Source organism: Maylandia zebra, linkage group LG13 (genome assembly GCF_041146795.1).
Source record: "Maylandia zebra isolate NMK-2024a linkage group LG13, Mzebra_GT3a, whole genome shotgun sequence".
Lineage (NCBI taxonomy): Eukaryota > Metazoa > Chordata > Actinopteri > Cichliformes > Cichlidae > Maylandia > Maylandia zebra.
This window is the reverse complement of record NC_135179.1, coordinates 11,785,822-11,804,896: the sequence shown is the minus strand read 5'-3', so window position 1 is coordinate 11,804,896 and position 19,075 is coordinate 11,785,822. Positions and strand designations below refer to the sequence as shown.

The following is a 19,075-nucleotide window of genomic DNA, read 5'->3' as shown; positions in this document are numbered from 1 at the left end:
ACAGAGCTGGCCCTTCGGATCACCCTGTTCAGTCTCTTCCTGTCCCCAGCAGAGATGCTGCCGCCCCAGCAGACCACACCATAAAAGATAGCAGAAGCCACCACAGAGTCATAGAAGGTCTTCAGGAGTGGGCCCTCCACCCCAAACGACCTGAGTCTCCGCAGCAGGTACAGCCTGCTCTGCCCTTTCCTGTAGAGGGCGTCTGAGTTATGAGTCCAGTCCAGTCTGTTGTTCAGATGAACACCAAGGTACCTGTAGCTGTCCACAGCCTCAATGTCCATACCCTGGATGTTCAGTGATTGCAGTGGAGAATGCTTGTGCCTGCGGAAGTCTACCACCAGCTCCTTGGTTTTACTGGCGTTGATCTGGAGGTAGTTCAGCTGGCACCAGTCCACAAAGTCTTGAGTCAGTCCTCTGTACTCCTTGTCGTCCCCATCAGTGATGAGGCCGACTATTGCAGAGTCATCAGAGAACTTCTGCAGGAAGCACTGGGTGGAATTGTGGGAGAAGTCTGCAGTGTAGATGGTGAAGAGGAACGGAGCCAGAACCGTTCCCTGTGGGGCCCCCGTACTGCAGACGACCCTGTCCGACACACAGCCCTGAGTCCTCACATACTGTGGTCGGTCGGTGAGGTAGTCCAAAATCCAGGTAGTGAGGTGATGGTCCACTCCAGAGTTCTCCAGCTTGTCCTTCAGAACCGAGGGAAGAATAGTGTTGAAGGCACTGGAGAAATCAAAGAACATGATTCTCACAGTGCTTCCAGCGGTCTCCAGGTGAGCGAGGGAACGATGTAGGAGGTGAATGACGGCATCATCCGCGCCAATGCCAGGCTGGTAGGCAAACTGAAGTGGGTCCAGTGATGAGCTTGTTAGGCGCCGAAGCTGAGCCAGGACCAACCGCTCCAGGGTCTTCATCAGGTGGGATGTCAGAGCCACCGGCCTGTAGCTGTTGAGGTCCTTGGGGCGTGAAGTCTTTGGCACTGGTACAACACAGGAGGTTTTCCAGAGCTGTGGGACTCTTCCCAACCTCAGGCTCAGGTTGAAGAGGTGCTCCATCACCCCACACAGTTGGTCCGCGCAGGACCTGACGACCCTCGAGCTGATGCCATCTGGGCCCGCTGCCTTCTTGCCATTAATCCTCCTCAGTTCCCTCCTAACCTGGGTGGTTGAGAGAGACAGGCTGGAGCCTTGTGTTGAGTGTGTATTGGATGCTGTTGTTGGGGGTGGGGGGGAGTGAGCAGGGTGAATAGAGGAGGTGTGAAGTGTGTGTCAGAGGTGGAACAGCAGCAGTGGGGGTGGGTGAGTCTGCAGCCGATGTTGTAGACTGTCTCATGGTTGAATCAAATCTGTTGAAGAAATGATTCAGTTCATTTGCCCACCTCACATCCCTCCCAGGCAGAGAGTTCTGCTGTTTGTGGCCTGAGATGGTTCTGAGGCCTCTCCAGACTTCACCAACGTTGTTTTGCTGAAGCTGGTTCTCCATCTTCTGCCTGTAGCTGTCCTTCCCATTCCTTATCAGTCCCCTCAACTCTCTCTGCACCCTTTTCAACTCCTCTTTGTCTTTGGATTTGAAGGCCCTCCTCTTCTGCTTGAGGACAGCTTTAATTTCTGGGGTAATCCAAGGTTTGTTGTTGGAGAAACACCGTACAGTCCTGGTAGGTACGGTGTTATCCACACAGAAATTAATATAGTCAGTAATGCATGTAGTAAGGCTGTCGATGTCCTCTCCATGGTCGTCACAGATCACCTCCCACACAGTCGACTCAAAACAGTCCTTAAGAGCCTCCTCGCTCTCCTCTGACCATCTCTGCACTGTGCGGGTGGCTGGTGGCACCCTGCGCACTAAGGGCTCATACACAGGGACAAGGTGCACCAGGTTGTGGTCAGATTTGCCCAGTGGAGGGAGAGGTGATGAACTGTATGCCTCTTCAGCATTGGCATACAGTAAGTCCAGTGTTTTATTGTCTCTGGTTGAGCAGGTCACATACTGGGTGAAGGTGGGCAGTGTGGAGTCCAAAGAGGCATGATTGAAGTCCCCTGATATTATGAGAAGGGCTCTCGGAGATTGTGTTTGCAGTCTGCTGACCACTGAGTGGAGATGCCTCTGGTTCTGAAGAGCCATATCCCTGGTCTGCTCGTCTTACTGGTCCCAGCTACCTTAGGGCGAGAGGCAGGGTCCACCCTGGACAAGTCGCCAGACTGACACAGCAGGGCCTCGGCCAAATGGTGGAGTCAAACTCAGGACGTTCTTGCTATGAAGCAACACTGCTAACCACCATGCAGCCCTAAATTAATAAATGTAATGCCTTAAATAAAACTGAATTTAATTAAACTGAAGACGATGTTGTTGCTGCAGCATTAAAAGGTACACAACAGCACATTTTTGCCCCAGGCCTGTTAGGATGCCTGGGTCGTTGACCCAGGGTGTTTGAGTTTATGTTATTATTTATACTTTCTAGTTTTTGGTTTCTTTGAGTTCCGTCTTATGGCTTATGTCTCCCCTATCACCTGCATCCCCTTGTCTAGTTCGCGTCTGTGTATCCTAAGTTCCTATATCCCCGTGTTCAGTCAGTGTTTGTGTCTGCCTTGTTCCCACATCTCTGTTCCCTTTGTAGTGCCTGCATATGAGTCTGTGTCTTTGTTCAGTCTGTGTTATGTGTTTCCTGTTTTACTTTGAAAGTCCATGTCTGATGTTAATGTGTCTGGTTTTGCTTCCTCTTGTCTCGTTAGGCCTGATTTGCCCCAGCTGTGTTTCCCTTCTGTTACCCATTCCCTGATTGCTCCCTCTGTGTATTTAAGCCCAGTGTTTCTTTGTGTCCGTGTCGTGATCTACCGTTTATTTTGCTGTGTGTTTTGCCTGTCCACCGGTGTAAGTTTATTTTGAGTCTTTCTAGTTATGTCATGTTGCGTTCAGCATTAAAGCCTTTTTGAGTTCACGTCTGTCTCCGGAGTCTGCACCTTGGGTCCTATTCCTGACTGCACACAGCCTCACCTAACAAGGCCAACTTGACAGGTTAATCAAGCCTAGCAGACTGGAGCTGTATAGCATTTAGTCATGTGTTAGTCCTTATCTAAATAAGAATTTTAAGAATTTACTGGGTCTGGTATGTAACATTTGATTAATTTATGTATTTGTGTATGCACTTGCATACATTTTCCTAATTGCAAACTTGTTAATATACTTTTTGCCCAAGTCATCTCTCTGTCAGGATAAGCTATTCAATGAAGTCTGGCAATAAAAATAGGCTATTTGTAATCTGCAACTAAATTTGCTTCACTATATTTATTCATACTGCGTATGAATAGAAAGGTCTGCTGCACCACACTCATGAGAAACCTCAAGTGAAACACTTCTTGCCTGCTTGTCAGAACGGTTTTACAAGAGCGTTTGCATGTTGGGGTATTTCCAGGAAACCGCATCAGCCTACCAATCTCCCCACGCACAAACCTTGCAGTCCCACGTTTGTTAAATGTCACCTCAGCCCTACCATATATAAGTATTGCCAATTCCCCACCTGTAACTGCCATATCTCCCCTTACTCCAAATTCCCCCCTCCCACCGTGTGACCCACTCCTCCTGAGTAAACTGCGTTTTCTTTTGTGAGGGTGGGGGTTCCCTTTTTTCTTTTTTCTTTTTTAGCACAAAAGCCTTACAATAACCTGGAAACAAGAATTATAGTGACCAAAAAAGAAAAGAAAAAAAAAGCACAGAAGGAAAAAACCTTATTGTTTGCGTTTCTTTTATGGAAATCTGCATAACTGACAAAAGAAAGACCATCAAAGGCGGAAAGAAGAAGAAAAAAAATCTAACCCAGTTAAGCATATGGGAAAATGGTGCAGTCTGCCACATCTAAACCAGGCCTCAGTAGTCATTTATCTGATGTTTTTGCAGCACCCACTATACTTCCTACACTGGAGATGGATTTGTTGCCAACAGAGTGCAAGTGCTTGTCTGCAGAAACAGCGTTAAGCAATATCCAGCTTAGTAAAGAGAAGCAATAAGAAGAAGGTTGAGCATCTGAGAACACAAGCAGACTCCATATGCAAGTGCATGCAGGCTAGAACACATTATAGTGTTTCATATACTGTATTCTCCTGCCCCCTCCTAACCAGCCACAAGAAAATAATAGAAAAAAATGCCGAACAAACCCATTTGTAATGTTACTAATAATAATTCGAGAATTATGTCTCTCTTTTCTTTTTTCTTTGCCTATTTTGACAACTGTTTATCCAACCCAGTTCAAGCTTGGTGAGTGTGTTGCTGGGGACTTGACTAAGTATGATGCCAAGTCTGACATCATTTGGATGAACACTTCCCATATTTTGGCTAAAAGTACTCTCTTACCACTGTTTCCCCTGTGTGGCTGCCGCCTGCTCCACTCTCTGTGTGTTGAGGCATATACATACACACAAGGCCATATTTAGCTATCTTTATAAGGACCTTCACTGATCATAACATCATAACTAAGGGCCCCAGGCTTTACCCTGACTCAATTATAATTTTAACACCGAAACAGTATTTAATGAAGTATAGGGAGTAAAAAGCAATAACTTTTGCATTGTTCTAGCTTCTTTCAGCTGCTCCATTATTCACAATAGGTCACCACAGTAGACGGACCTGCGCACTTTTACACCAGATGCCCTTCCTAACACAACCTTCACAGGAACTTGTGCTTCCTACTGGTCTGGAACTTTCACACATTAGGAAAAGCTGTTAACCACTATACAACATTACTCATTCGGGACAAAACTCTCCTCACAATGACAGCCTGACGTGCTTTTTTTTGCCTTTGATGTCGAGTTACTGATGACCTCAGTCACTCATGCATTGGTTGAATGAGCTGTTCTCGAAAAACCCACAATGTTCCCTTTCTGCAAAACCTCATTTTAAACTGGAACCATCATACACTTAAACATAAATGCAACAAGCTCATCTTTACAACTTTCTTTTCCAAACAGCAACTTAACCCAATGAAGTTTAAGTAAGCATAATCCCATCCATAACCCTAGCACTCCCCTATAATTGTATATTTTGGAGACTTTTTGGGGGGAAAACATAGATATTTTTGATGTATGTCACTTTGAATAAACGCTTTCTTTGTTTCCCAATTGAAAATATTTTGGAGAACAACTTAATAAATCAATAAACATATTCTAATTGCCTAGTTCTAGAGTTAGGGTCATCACCAATGATGTTTGTGGTGTTGTTTGCAAGCAGGTGATGCATTTGAGACTCATCAGTAAGTTGTAGCTTCAAAAGCTTATAATAAACTCTCCCCTGACAGCGATTGCACTTGTTGACATGGGGCTGCACGTTAATATGATTTTTATCAATATAATAAATGTTTGACGCCAATCCTCACGCAAATCAAATTCTACGGTTCCACCTGATGTCAAAATACATCCACACAAGTATATGCACACACACACACGCACACACACAGTAAGTACAGACCCAAGAAACACATCAGTCAGATTTCAGATTTCTTAATAAAAATAATTCATTTCAGGACGACATATAAATAATTATTGAATCACACAATACAGATATTTTGATATGAATAAATACTTAACAAATAAAACCAGGCTTTTTTCATACAATACCCTATTGTCAAAAAGTCACACAAAGAAACTTCCACACCATTTGCATGTTTTGTTACACCTTCTGCTCTTAAGTCGATGCTCTTCCTACTGTTGGAATGTCCCTACACAGGTCGGAGTACCATTCCTAAATGCCTCAGCAGCTTAGACAAGTCATGTGCAACTTATGTGATCTCCTCCCAGTCAAACTCAGTCAGAGCCCCTTGTTAAGAGGTTATGATGAGCTGAGCACTAATTGGCCTTGAAGTGATTAAGGTTTGTCTAGAGGTGATTAAAGCACACAGAGATCTACGTCCAGGCCGTCAACACGTGGGCTGGCCTGACAGCTTTAGATACAGTTGAATGAAAAGGCAGACCAAGAGCCTGGTTGTCTATGCTTTTCTAACTAGAGCCACAGATGGATATCTGCCCACAGCTAAAGTAAGAGGGGAAAGAGGTTCCAGTTATTACCAAATTTGAGTCTGATAAATGTTTCATGTTTGAGCTTATCTTTACAGACAGACATTTCTTCGTATCTGAATAAAAGATAAGTTCACGGAAAGATGGTGTCCATTAGGGGGTTTTCAGCATGAGAGATCTGGATTAGCTGAAGTCTGTGGTTGCGCAGAACAGGAGATGTCAATCTGTGGCACTCTGGTTAGTTTAGAATGGTCCAGGCTGGCCGTTTTTAAGGAGGTAACAACAACTGTTTGGCAATTGATGGCACGTTTTTTTGTTTTTTTTTCCTCTTTTGGCAGAAAAAAAACAAATATATCAAAATACATTTGAAATTCAAAAAAAAGAAAAGAAAAAAAGAGGAGGAATGTCAGTTTTTTGTGTACTCCAGACGCACACACGCGTACGTTTTATCTGTATGTGTGTATGTGTGTGTGTGTGTATTGAAGATGAGGCATCGGGTTGGAAGGTCCTACGGTATGGACTAAGATCCATGTTCACAAAAGCATTTTTTATAAGTGGGAGCACTGATCCATAATCACTGATCAGGCCCCTCTGGTCCATAAAATTTCAATCACTATGTAAAGGCAAAACTTATCGAGGATCAGCCCCAATACTGTGCTGCTGTACAAGCAGCACAAACACATTCAGATAGACAAGATTAGCCAAAGCAGGCAACAGGATTGCTCTCTGAAGTTTTGAAAGTGATGCCTTGGCACATCCAGGAGGGTGAAGCAGAGAGGAATGCATCTTTACAGGTTCATTTACCTACACATTACCTCAGGCTGGGGTGGGGACATACAATCTCACAAAGCTGTGTTTGCATGTGTGCGTGTGTATACAGTAGTAGGGTGGATAATTATCCAGACTTCGCCTGTCCTTGTAGTCTCAGTTCTCCTCACAGTTGCCAATCCCCTTTTAACAGGACTGACGATATTATGTTGGTGTATACATTGTGTAGATATGTGTGCGCATGTGTCTATGCGTTTCTAGGTGCTTAAGTGGTAAGTAAACAGGAAAACAACGTCCAAGGCAACAGATTTGTTTTGGAGAAAAAGGGAAATAAGAGGAAGGAAAGGAGGTTTTGAAAGAGAGTGAGTCCTGTCTCTACTGTGATCTCTGCCTTCTGTCCGCTGAAACCACCAGCATGTTGGCTACAATGGAGAGGCTTGTATTTCTGTACATGTAGCACCAAAACTAACAGGGGCCTGCCCTGTCTGTCCTGCACAGTTTATAATTTGTTTTTTTACTTTCCATATCAAGCAATTTACATCAGATATGTAACAGTAATAAGGTTAATTAGCCTCAAAATATAAACTAACCCTGCTATTGTCTGGCTAATGGAAGAAAATCAATATTTGACCATTTTTACAATATTGACTGCAAGAGAATCTTTTTGAGAAAAAAAAAAATCTTTGTCTGGGTTGTGAGGACATAGATGAGTGATTTAGGAGATTTAAGCAAAACAGTGGTGAATGCCATTTAACTTAATTTCAAGCACTTTGCTTGCTTTCCTTTGGCCCAGTTTTGCACACTTCTGCTGACTATTTTCACAGAGATTTGCTGTTGGGCATGCCCAACTACTGCATCTCTCTTTCTTCAGAGCAAATGCTAGACAGACAGGCAGACAGATACACAGATGGGTTAAGACAGACAGACAGACGGGGGGTATAAATCCTTGGCTGTGGTCTAGAAAGCAATGTCAGATGCTTCTTGTTATGTCGACATACAATCATTTTGTCCGGCACGATTCACTACGTACCTCTAAATACATATTGTACACAAGAGTTAATTCAGTTGCTCTGACATGTAGCCAAACCTCTCACCGTGTAAGTGCGCAGGGCATGTCAGATGATAATAATTGCACAAAGAGGTATTCTGGAGGCCATGTCTACTGCGAAAACACACACACTCACCACCACCCCCACATACACACACTCTCTCTTCACATTCTACATGGGGGGTTTGATTTTCAGGCCATAAGGTAACTAGTTAGTCACTAGCAAGTTAGTTAGTTGGTTAGTTAGTATCAGAGGTGCATTGACTGGCATGGAGAGCCCACAGCAGGGCGGCGGCTCTAGCGTGCTAGCGATGTGTCATCATCGCTGTCGTGTGCATGGGCGCTAAATGTGGTCAGCCGCGGTAAATCTGTTTGAAGTGGTCACACTCGTTGCAGTAGCCCTGTTTCTCTTGGTTGGCGTAGTGGTCACAGCCTTGTGTCCGGCACCGCTGCTTCGACTTTTCTTTGGGCGCCTGCGCCCGTCTTCCTGGCTCTCTGCCCTGACCACGCGTGTGGCACTCTGGGCAGAGGTCTGTGCAACCCGGGGACACATTACTGCAGCCACTCCGCCGGCACTGAGTCTGGGTCTGGGATTGCTGCGAAGATCTGGGTTTTGCTGCTCGTTCACGCTTTTGTACAGAGAAAGAGCGAGAATGGAAAGAACTGTCAACAGGCGAAGAAGAAGAACACACGAAAAAAACAAGACATGTGAAGAACAGTGAGGAGTTATGAAGGTATGGCAGGTACCTACCAGAGGAGGGGACGTGCGATTTGCGACTTGGTTAAGTCTTGCACTTTGCTCTTTTACGTAGCACTTATCACAGTAGCCCTCCAGCATCACCTTGCCAACTGCACCACACCCAGGCCCACGACATCGTGAGGCATTCTGGAAGCCTGTCTCCAAACCATGCCGACTCTGGGCCGGGGCAGGAGGAGGAGTCAGGTCTGGAAGAAACAGTGGCCAACATAAGCAATGTGCCATATGACATTTGAATAACAACAAACAGAACAGTTAAATGAGATGTTTATTAAGACAGCTATACGGCTTTTATAATAAATTTTATATATACGAAAAGCGTGCAATGCAAGAAGTGTTTTCTAGTTTTGTTTTAGGACTTACGGTGATTTGTCTGATAGTCTACGTAGCAAATAGTGCAGAAACCCAGTTTCTCAGGTGTCCCAAAGAACTGGCAGCCAGATCTTTTACAAGGTCGGGCCACAGGGCCCTGCCAAGCTGAGGTGTGCCCTGGAGTTAGAGTGAGGCATGGCCGCTCAGTGTCCCTGGCCTGGGTCCAAGCTGAAGATGAGGCTTCAGTCCTGGGATTGATCTGTTGTGGCTCTCCCCTTTCTGGAGCCTGCTGTCTCTGCATGCAGGGTGGACACAAGCCATTGAATATCCTAAACGCCTCCTTTCTGCACATGTTACATCGCTCTGTCTCGGTCTCACAGCCTCCCCACTGGTTCCAGCCGGAGCCCTGGGCTGGGTGGGGAACGACAGGCCCCCCATTGGTCCCTGGCAGTCCTGTAGCGGCCGTTCCAACTCCAGGGGGTCCATGGTTTTGCCTGGAGTTGAAGCAGCGCTCACAAAGTCCATCATGCTCCACACTTAGGGTGAAGAGGCAGCCGGGTGTCTTGCACTTCATTGCATGTGTTTCACTGTATAGGCTGAGGCTGGGGGCGGTGGGCGGGGCTGAGCGGGGACTGGATAACACTACTCCTCTCCCAGATGAAGAGCATGGGGGGCTGCTACTTCTGGCCCCTCTGGAGCTCACCTCAGTCTCTGATCCCCCTATGACTCCTACCCCACCTTGTAAACCTCCTTCCTTAGTCTGAATTACCCCTTCTATCCTCGCTCCTCCACCAGTAGTGGCCTGCCGCTTTTCAAAGCATTCATGGCAATGAGGCTGCGTGTCCACAGAGACATAGAAGGTGCATCGTGGTGTGGCACAGCGGATCTCAATAAGCGAGAGCTGGGAGACGGAGAAGGGTGGCGGACGCTGTGGCTGGGCGGCCCATGCCTGCTCCTTGTCCTCCTGCCAGCGCTGGTACTCATGGTTCACAAGCTGTAGGTAGTCCTCCATCAGGTTCATGTCTTCAGGAAGGTTTCCCTCATCCAGCCTTAGGACAGAGACATACAATGTGGTTCTTAACTGCATTTTATTACTTTTTTCCCTTTCAAATTCATAGTTAATAAAAGTAGTTTGGCTAAATTATCTTTGATAATCAGTCAAAAACAATTCTTATGCCATGAGCTGTTCAAGGCTGCATTTAACAATGGATGGAACTTATAATGCCCAAGTACCTTGCAGCTTTCATAATCTGTGTAATGTCATGGCCCAATCTGATAGGGATCTCTATCAGGTGCAGGTACTCTTTGAGGAGCCTCTCTTTCTGCTGCTGCTCCTTCTCCATCAGAAAATGAACTTTCAGTTCCTCAAAGCCATTCCGCCTCGGATTGATCAGCGGTACTGCTCGGATCTCTGGGAAATTCAGTTAAAGATACACAGAGCCAAATCCATGAACAGGGGTCCTGCTTTGTCCCTTTATCGTGCCAAATATATAACACCTATTTCTTTGTGATTTGTACCTGGACCACTGTCTTTGATGGTGATGAGGGGTGCAAAGTGCTGGGAGTCGTAGCCGAGCACTATTGGGTATTTGTAGCACTCTGTGGGTTGCCAGTGTAGAGGCAGATAAATCCCACCCACATTCAGAGGAGAGATGGAGGTGCCGGATTTCATACTCCTGACCACCTGGTCTGTTGAAAGAACAAAGATTTAAGAGTTTATAACTCTCTAACAAATGACAATGAACAACTTTTATAGAGCTGCACCCAATTCAAGTGGAATAAATGGAGCAATGTGCAGTCATTTTTGGATTTTAGATCCTGAAAAAGCAAGCTTTGCTCAAATATGACTGCAAACATGTTTCTGCATATTTATTTTTTTATATTTTGAAGTTGAGAAATCATCAGTAGTCATTTGAGATTCTTTATTAAGATAGACAGTAAGTGACACAGTGCATTAAGAAGACTTCAAAACAACCGAGAGCAAATGTTGAGGAATGGTGGTGATATATTATACATTACAAGATGTGCTCTTACAAAACCAGTGAGTCTTTGAGGGCTAACAAGGATAAATAAGCATAATTTGAGATGATAAAAAAGGGAGTACCTGCAATGACGATGATGGGTCTGCGGAGAATGTTGGAGAGGATGAAGATGTGGATGTCCTCCAAAGAATCAAACTGGAGGCCATTGCTACTGGAGACTGGCGATGCCATCTTCACAATCTTTTCCCACTCATCCTCCCAGTTCTGGAACAAATGCACACAATTAGGAAATAAACTTCTGCATGAGCACAGTTTTCTCAAAGCAAAGTAATGGAAAATGGATCTAGTTGAAAATTCATACCATGGTGGTGTATCGGAGTCCAGTTTGGGTGAACTCCTGAGATTGGAGCAGCTCTGCCTGGAAGCGAGCTTTGAAGACGCCCGTGTCAGTTTCTTTCAAAACACCATGGAGAGCTTTCCGAAGAACCAGGTCTGTGTCCTGAACACCCAGCATGTACTGAGAGGCTGCATGAAGCAAACAGTTCCCATCTCCTACAGACACACAAAGAGGAGGCAAGAAAACACATGTGTTTTTAGTACTATGGTTGGTTGATTTTGTACACAGGACACAAAGTTCTCCTTCTGTGAATAGGCACATGCACACGCACACATACAAAGGCTATGCACATACAGCATAAAAAACAGGCAACTGCAATGTGTACACACACACACACACACACACACACACACAAGTGTAACTAAAGTCTGGGGATTTCCAGGCCGCTGGGCTGGTCGTTAGTATCTGGTGTTTCGACTATTATATGACCCTTATACATCTAACAGTACACACGCCACAGACAAGGCTGATAAAAATGACCCGTAATTTCCCCGGAACATGTTTTTGAAAAACTGAATCTTTTTACAATCTAAATCTGTATAGAAAACCAGAATTCTCACATACATATATTTGTTTTTGCCAAACGTATGTGCCTTTATCACTGCAGCCAGTCAGTAGAATATAGGTAAAGACTTGGTTGCTGAAAAGACGAGTGTGTGAGAGCGTGAGCGGCTAAAAATCCTGGAATTTTATTTATTCTCCTTTGGCAGTACTGGGTCTTTTTCTCATTGTGAAACAGCAGAGCCCATATTTGTTAATGTGTGCAGCTCTGAAAAACCCTGTTGCCACACTAAACACAGGAATTTCCCTGTACTAACTTCTGTCTTTCATGCGAGTGCATGTGTGCATGCTCCCCTCCTATGATCCCAACTCATCAATGCTACTCAGCTGGTCCTGTACTTTCCACAAAGGCGTGACTTGGACCGGATGGAATGTTATCTTTTTAAATACTACAATCAACACCCGATGAATGCTGTGATTAATGAGCAGAGATAACATGGGTCCTCACATGCACAAGCATATACACATGAACTGTAATGTGTACTTCTTTTTTTCCCTCCACAAACATTTACCTGGCAGTAACTTCATACACATAAAGCATCTGCACCCTTCTTTGTATAATACTGCTGTATTAAACAGGCATTTTCAAGATCTCTCCTCTATACAGGAAAAGTTTAAGTTTAAGTAGGTTTAAGAAACAGCTAGGAAAAAATTTCTAAAAAAAAGGATCATAAAATGTTGTTTTGTTTTGATGCAAGTGTTAAATAGGCCAAAATCTGATCTCAGTGTAGCATTAATTGTTGTGTGGCTCAATTAATGCAATCTAAGCTACAGTTGTTTTCTTTCAACTGAAGGAACATCTCGCTGTATTTAAAGAGAGAAAAAAAAACACTTCTCCATTTCAGACCAGCTAGATGTTGTTCCATTTCAGTGCTCTTGCATCACTCAGCAAAAACATAAAATGCAAGGCTTTTTTAATAAAAAACACCAGACATATGTAGGCCCAAAGGTACACACAAATCCAAACAAATGTCCACACACGTAATCACTTCCTCTTGCATGAAAAAAAGTCATGATCACAAAGTGAGGTGCCTGAAAACTAAAGATGAAAGTGGTTCAGCAGCTCCCATCAGGTTATATATAGATACTTCCTCTGTGGCAAGCTGGGGAACTTCCTGAAAACATACCAGTGCAGAGCCAGACTTAAGTTGATTTGGTCACTGTCCAGGTGACAGCACAAGTTTGCAACAGTGTGCTTCCAGCAGGGCTGCACTTTCCCACACCTTGTCTGCAGGTTGTTGTGTGAGAATGGCCCAAGATTTGTGACTGTAAACAACTGCAGTAAATTATTACCAAACTAGAAAAACGCTCATAGATTATCCACTAAGGCCAATGTCCCATTTTACAGAAAGTGATATGGAAAATTTCACTGGCTCATCCTTTGCTCATGCGTCGCCTCCTCATCAAGTTTTTCCTTGTGTAGTCTTGCTTATAAAAACAAAGTGCACATACCACATACCCCAATCTAGGAGGAATAATGTGGATGCCCCAAAAGAAACCTAAAAGCTTTACTTGTAAGGCAGAACACTGCAGCAGTGTATGTGTCCTCCCAGTAACTTAACCATGAAGTTAGTGTATTGTAGCTGAACAAATCCTTCCTGATGGGGACACATGACAGACATGGGATACTGTTTGGGAAAACCCCACGGATGTGTCCGAGACATTCAAGACAGAAGAGAGACTGAATTCTAATAAAGCCTTGTTTTACTTGGAGGAAAAGTTGGATGTATCAGGAAAACGGATGTGGCCCTGTTATTTTAATTGAAGCGGAGTGGAAGTTTTATGAGTCTGGGTTCTTTTTGATGGTCAGTTATATTCTGTGGTCTTGCTTCGTAATTAAGCCGGGCTCGGGGAAATTGGTTATGGGGTTTGGATCTTTAGTGCATTTGCATAGACCAAATGAGATAAGGATTTTGGGTTCACTGGTAAATTCAGTTCTGAGATGATGTGGAGACAGATATCCGACAACGGCGCTGGACATCAGTGAACAGACTTCTTCTCTCTCACGTTTTCTTTCTGTATTTGTGTGTGTCTGCTGAGCTCCAGTGACTCAGCAGCAGTCAGTCAGCCTTGTGTGTGTGTGAGTGTGTGCGTGCGTGCGTGTTGTCCGTCCTCTGCTCAAAGTCACGTCTGGGTCCTTCAGAGTTAGACGCTCCGGCACTAAATTCTGTCTCCTCTTTATGACATCATCTTCGCAAACCAGGAAATTCCAGCCAGGTTACTGGCAGCAGAAGTCATCCATTTTGGTCATCAATTAAGGGGTCTTTGCAAGGGGGAATTATGTGCTGATGACAGTTACAGTAAGTCCTTCAGTGATTACTAACTTCAGAATTGGCAGGGACCCTTTCAAAGAGTTTCACTATTTAAAAAAAGTACTGTAGGACATAACACATCCAGCAAGTTCCTCAACCATCCAGTAATTATTCAAAGTAACTTCTGATATGTGACCAATGTAGGAATTTCTCACATGAGAAAGAAAGAAACTATTTCCTCTGGAAACTCACATGTTTAGCACAAAGCTGCAATTATGACTGATTTCCTCTTCCTCCTTCTGTTGTGAAGCTATAGCTGATGATTCCTCTCAAAAACCTTGCTCTCCATTAACTTTAAAATAGATCTGATGTACACAGCAGCTGTGTTTAAGCTACTGCAGTATAGATGGAAAAGGCCACCAGAGACACACACGTTTGCTTTAACAAGGTCTGATGAGCTCTAACAGATCATCACAAACACAAATCCATAAAGTCACATAAAGTCAGGCAGGTGGGGAATTTAAGGTAAAACGGTGTGTTTTTTTGACATCCACTGACATTCACTAACACACACCTACACAGAAAAAGAGGGGGCATACCCCAAATGCAGCAAATGAAAAACTGTGGAAATAGTTGGGTCTGAAACATCACAGACAGTAAATAACAGTCCTGCATGTGACGCCAGAGAATTTCCCAGTACACAACTATGATCAGAAGTAATCAGGCCCGAGTCTACATGTTTGCCTGCCCTGGGATGTTCCCGTCTTACAACATTCACGTAACAGAAAACATGACTTAGCAGTGGGGTGCCTAAAGTCAAACACTAAGGTCGGCACAGTAAAACCAAGGGGGCTGCTAAATGAGTCTATGTGAAAGCGGAACTCACGTCCCTCGATTGTTGTCATTTACAGTAACCCTGCCTGTGAGTAATGACATCTCAGAATTTGCATATCAAATAGTCCTGACTCATAAGAGCTCACCATCTCTCTCATAGAAAATGAAACAAAAGCAAAACACATCCTGTGTTGAGCGCAATATGTTTTGCTTCTAAAATCAAGGAGAAATGGTTCAACATTAGCTCTGTGACCAATCTGCTGAATTGTTCTATTCGTGTTGAATATCACCTACTGCTCCAACAGCAGTTATTTACGGTGCCCTCTGCTATACAACCAATAATATAAAACATCTTTGAACATCAACAAAGCTTCGTGGAGCTTCATCCACTTACAAGACCACCACAGAAATCTGGTTTACTGTAGCCTCCATATTCCAGAACAGCTCCTCAACATCAGCATAATCGTTCTTACCATTGGTGCGTAAGGGCACCATCTTCTTCAACTCCCCACACCAGTTGAGCTTTTTCTCCTTCTCTAATGAGGCCTGCATGGCTCGGTCCAGGATGGCGGCCTGAACCACCTCCCTGAAGGCCTGGGGGAAGTGGTTCATGGCGATCATCTCCAGCGTGTACCGGTGCATACCCCGCAGGTGGTGCATGAGGCCACCGCTGGCAGCAGGCTTCACCACATCGTTAGGCACTCGCTGTCGGATCTTCACTGCCTTGAGCAGGTTGGAGACAAACAGGAATTTGGGGAGGAAGTTCTGACCCTGCGACATGGCGGATGGCTGGCCAGGTGAATGGAAGGAGGGGAGGAAGAGGAGCAAGGAGGAGAGGAGGAGGAGGAGGCACCAACCACCGATGCCGGATCAACGTGGAAACTGGATGGAGAGAAGCGGAGAGGACATGTTATTTCACAGCAGGGATTTGTGGGAAATTTTCAGTGGAGAGTCCCCTTCCTAACAAATTAAGACTTAAGGCACAACTTAATTTACAGTTTGTTTGGGAAACTACCCATCACAAAGGATGATTCCAGTATGGAGGCTGTATGGTGCTTTTTCCTGGAGATTCTGCTGGGCCCAACTGAATAAAGTACACAAAGACCCCTTTGTATTCTTGTTTGTTCTTTTAATTCTCCTTTTTGTCTTGATGGTTTTTGAGAGTTTCCCTCAACAGGGCTTCCTAGTGTCCCACTGAGCTCAAAGACTTCCAACAATAAACGGGTGCTTTCCAGACCTTAACCGAAGGCCACCCAGGGCTTCCCAGGCTGATGGGAAGGTCACAAGGCCTCCTCCCTCAACAGCCTGCATAAAGTCTCCATTTAAAAGGCTGGGAATCATTAGAAAAATTATAGGCTTTCAGTACAGACACAAACACTGCTCTCAGTACAGGAGGAAGATAATCTAACCTGGGTTTACGTCACTCCCTGAAGTCATTTAAAAGACAAGCAGCTGCAGAATTATTTCCCCTAAATAAAGTAGTAGTAGTAGTAGTAGTATTTATTTATTGTCATTGTCAAGAACAATGAAATTGAAATAAAATACAACTTTAATTCAGCCACGTTTCCCAATTTGTTACAGTAATTTGAAAGCTAGGAAAATTAGGGAAACTTTTGGCAGTTTTTATACTTTAAGTATAAAGGTACTGAGGTTCAATGCACAACCTCTATACCCAATTTGAGTCAAGTTTGCTAAAGGGAAGGTTTTAAAGGACTATTTCCCCTCACATTTCAACGCAGTGAAGACGCATTAGCAGTTTAGAGGAAGTAGAAAGTAATGGTCAGCAAGTGGGCCTGGAGTTTTGCTGACTTTTAAACTTCCCACAACATCCTTCTATCAACCTCTCGCAAGCTGGCAGTCAGGTCGAAAGATACTGTTCGAGTCCACAAACACCTGAACAGCGAGCTTCTATTGGCCTCTGTGCCTTTACTACCCAAACAGCAGCAGGTGCAACAACAGACTAGGCCGTGCTAAAGGGCTAGTCAGTCACATGAGGGACCAGACAACAGACACCTGGATGTCAGGGAGCATGTTGACACGAATCATTAGCGTGGCGTGCTGTCACAGCGGGGCACACTTTAAGGCAGACAGACAGCAGCACCCGGGTGGACGCTGCGGTTTAGGATGGCTGGCTACACAAAAACACAATAACAGGAGACTTTGCTGACGTTAAAGGCTTACGTAATTCCAATGACAACTACCTTTGGAACAATGTAGCGTTCAATCGCGTCTAACAGCGCGGGTATCGATACACTGTAGCTTCGCCGATGCCACATTTGGCTGTTTAAATGTCCTGCTATCCGCTCGAGGGTGACGTCTTTGTAAACAATGGCTGTCAAAGCCACTGTCGTGAGCAGGCTTCAAGCTTCCTCCGTGTCCCCAGAAACACGACCATACATTACTCAAGGCCCAAACGTGGTCTTACCCACCAAGTCTCACCCAATTGCTAAGAAATGTGTGTCCACATGGGGAGGCACAAGGAGGGAAGGCTGGCGTCTTACCTGTGTAATATGTCGGGGTAATAACAAAAGCCTCCCGGATGCTCAGGCTAGTCCTCTCTCAGCCACTTCACTCAGCCTCACCGCAGCGGTCCTCGGCGCCATTCAACCTTCTCTTTCTTTCAGTATCAGATCTATTTTGGAGCCCTCGCAGCCTGCGAAGCCTTTCAAAAGAATACACACGTACGATAATGATAGTTTTTTTAAAACAAGGAAAAAGTCCAAGTCAAAGGGGATTTCCACACGGGGACTTTCCGTCCACCCATTTTCCTCTCTCTCTCTCTCTCTCTCTCTTACTCACTCACACACACACTCACACACACAACCGCTGTAGTTGCAGCTCATTGCCACCAGGGGGTCTTTACTATCTGTCTGACTCGATACTGAAAAGCATATCCCACCTACTGAGCACAAAGGAGCGTCACTGAGGGAGGGAGGCAGTTCGCGTCATACTCTATTTCATGAGACAGCCTTAAAAAATAAATCATTAACCTTCAGAATCAGCAAATGAGTAAGGAAAACGAAGCTCATTACCTGATTGTGAAATGGATTTGAGTTGTTGACTGCATGCACTGATATGTGCATTCATGGTCTGATGACTGTAGCTATTGAAACAATGATGCGATGGTGCTTTAATTGTTAGCAAATCATGTAAATATAATTACAGACTTTCAGGTTCTTGGGGATTCCTGTCTTGCTCAAAGATATTTAAGAAGCAGATGTGAGCTCTTTGCTAACCCGCTGGTTCATTCACTACATTAGTAAGTTAGCTCAATGTTCATGTAAAGTGAAGTTTTCTTTTATTTTGGCAAAAGTTTCTAGCTCTTCCCACCCAAATCACAAAACAAAAATTGGTTTCCTCTTAAAGGAAGCCTCTTAACCTCCATATGTCTCCACCTAATGGAAACGTAAACTGACACTTGGTTAAATTGTGCCTCTCATTTTCATGTGAGTTCAATACTAAACATCAACAGATGATCTTTGCTCTAGTCTACCAAGAAAAGTGTGCATCTTCCATCATCCAGCAACCCACCTGACTTTGGCTGTCAAGGCGGCTAAAGCATTACAACAGTCAAGTCACAAGTCTGTTGTGCACCTGTGGTTTGTTGTGGTTGACAAGTTTTATTATCTTGACTGAGCTTCTAGTATGTGGCAGAGCATGCTTAACTGTTTTACTGCGGTCTACCATTCAGAAGCTGCAACGGAAAAGTAGTCAGAGCTTTATGTTTTATTTCCAAGTGTAGCGTTTGCTTAAGTTATGCATGATGCTAACACATGCAACTTGCTGGAGTTGCATGTGTTAGCATTATGCACGCGAAAAAGAGGTGTGACACATTTAGATGACATAAAGAGACAAATATTTTTAGGCTTTGTGTGATGGGTGTGTTCCAACACAAATAAAGTTTCAGTTTAGCATTTAGGAGGAGGTGAAAATACAAAAGTTGGAAAAGCCCACATGCTGCAAGTTACAAAAGCAAAATTTTTAGATGGTTTGATTTCCTTAAGTCAATCAAAAACAAAACATAAATTCAATTTGCAGTACTACTGGGACCAAAAAGTTAAAGAGCTACATATAACTTAGCATCGACTTACTATACAACACACTGGGGCCAGTATTTTTTATTTTTTATTAAAACATGCATACACCCCCTGATTTCTTTTTTGAT

General features: G+C 44.3%; 1 protein-coding gene and 1 long non-coding RNA gene across 3 annotated transcripts in view; one reads left to right on the top strand and one right to left on the bottom strand.

Annotated features, from left to right (window-relative positions):
- Positions 1-19,075, top strand: part of LOC143421779 (uncharacterized) — a 71,006-nt gene that overhangs the window by 48,046 nt on the left and 3,885 nt on the right. The gene's annotated exons all lie outside the window — the stretch shown is intronic.
- tnfaip3 (tumor necrosis factor, alpha-induced protein 3) lies at positions 5,471-17,749 on the bottom strand. 2 transcript variants are annotated; one of them, XM_004551420.5, is made up of 9 exons: positions 17,412-17,749; positions 15,384-15,792; positions 11,228-11,418; positions 10,989-11,130; positions 10,403-10,573; positions 10,118-10,295; positions 8,936-9,933; positions 8,567-8,760; positions 5,471-8,444 (listed from the first exon to the last, which is right to left on the bottom strand). In XM_004551420.5, exons 2-9 carry the CDS (start codon positions 15,688-15,690, stop codon positions 8,169-8,171), a joined length of 2,457 nt encoding a protein of 818 aa, XP_004551477.3. In that variant the 5' UTR covers positions 15,691-15,792; positions 17,412-17,749; the 3' UTR covers positions 5,471-8,168. The 2 variants fall into 2 exon arrangements, with proteins under 2 accessions (XP_004551477.3, XP_076747652.1); XM_076891537.1 differs by lacking the exon at positions 17,412-17,749 and adding an exon at positions 17,112-17,222.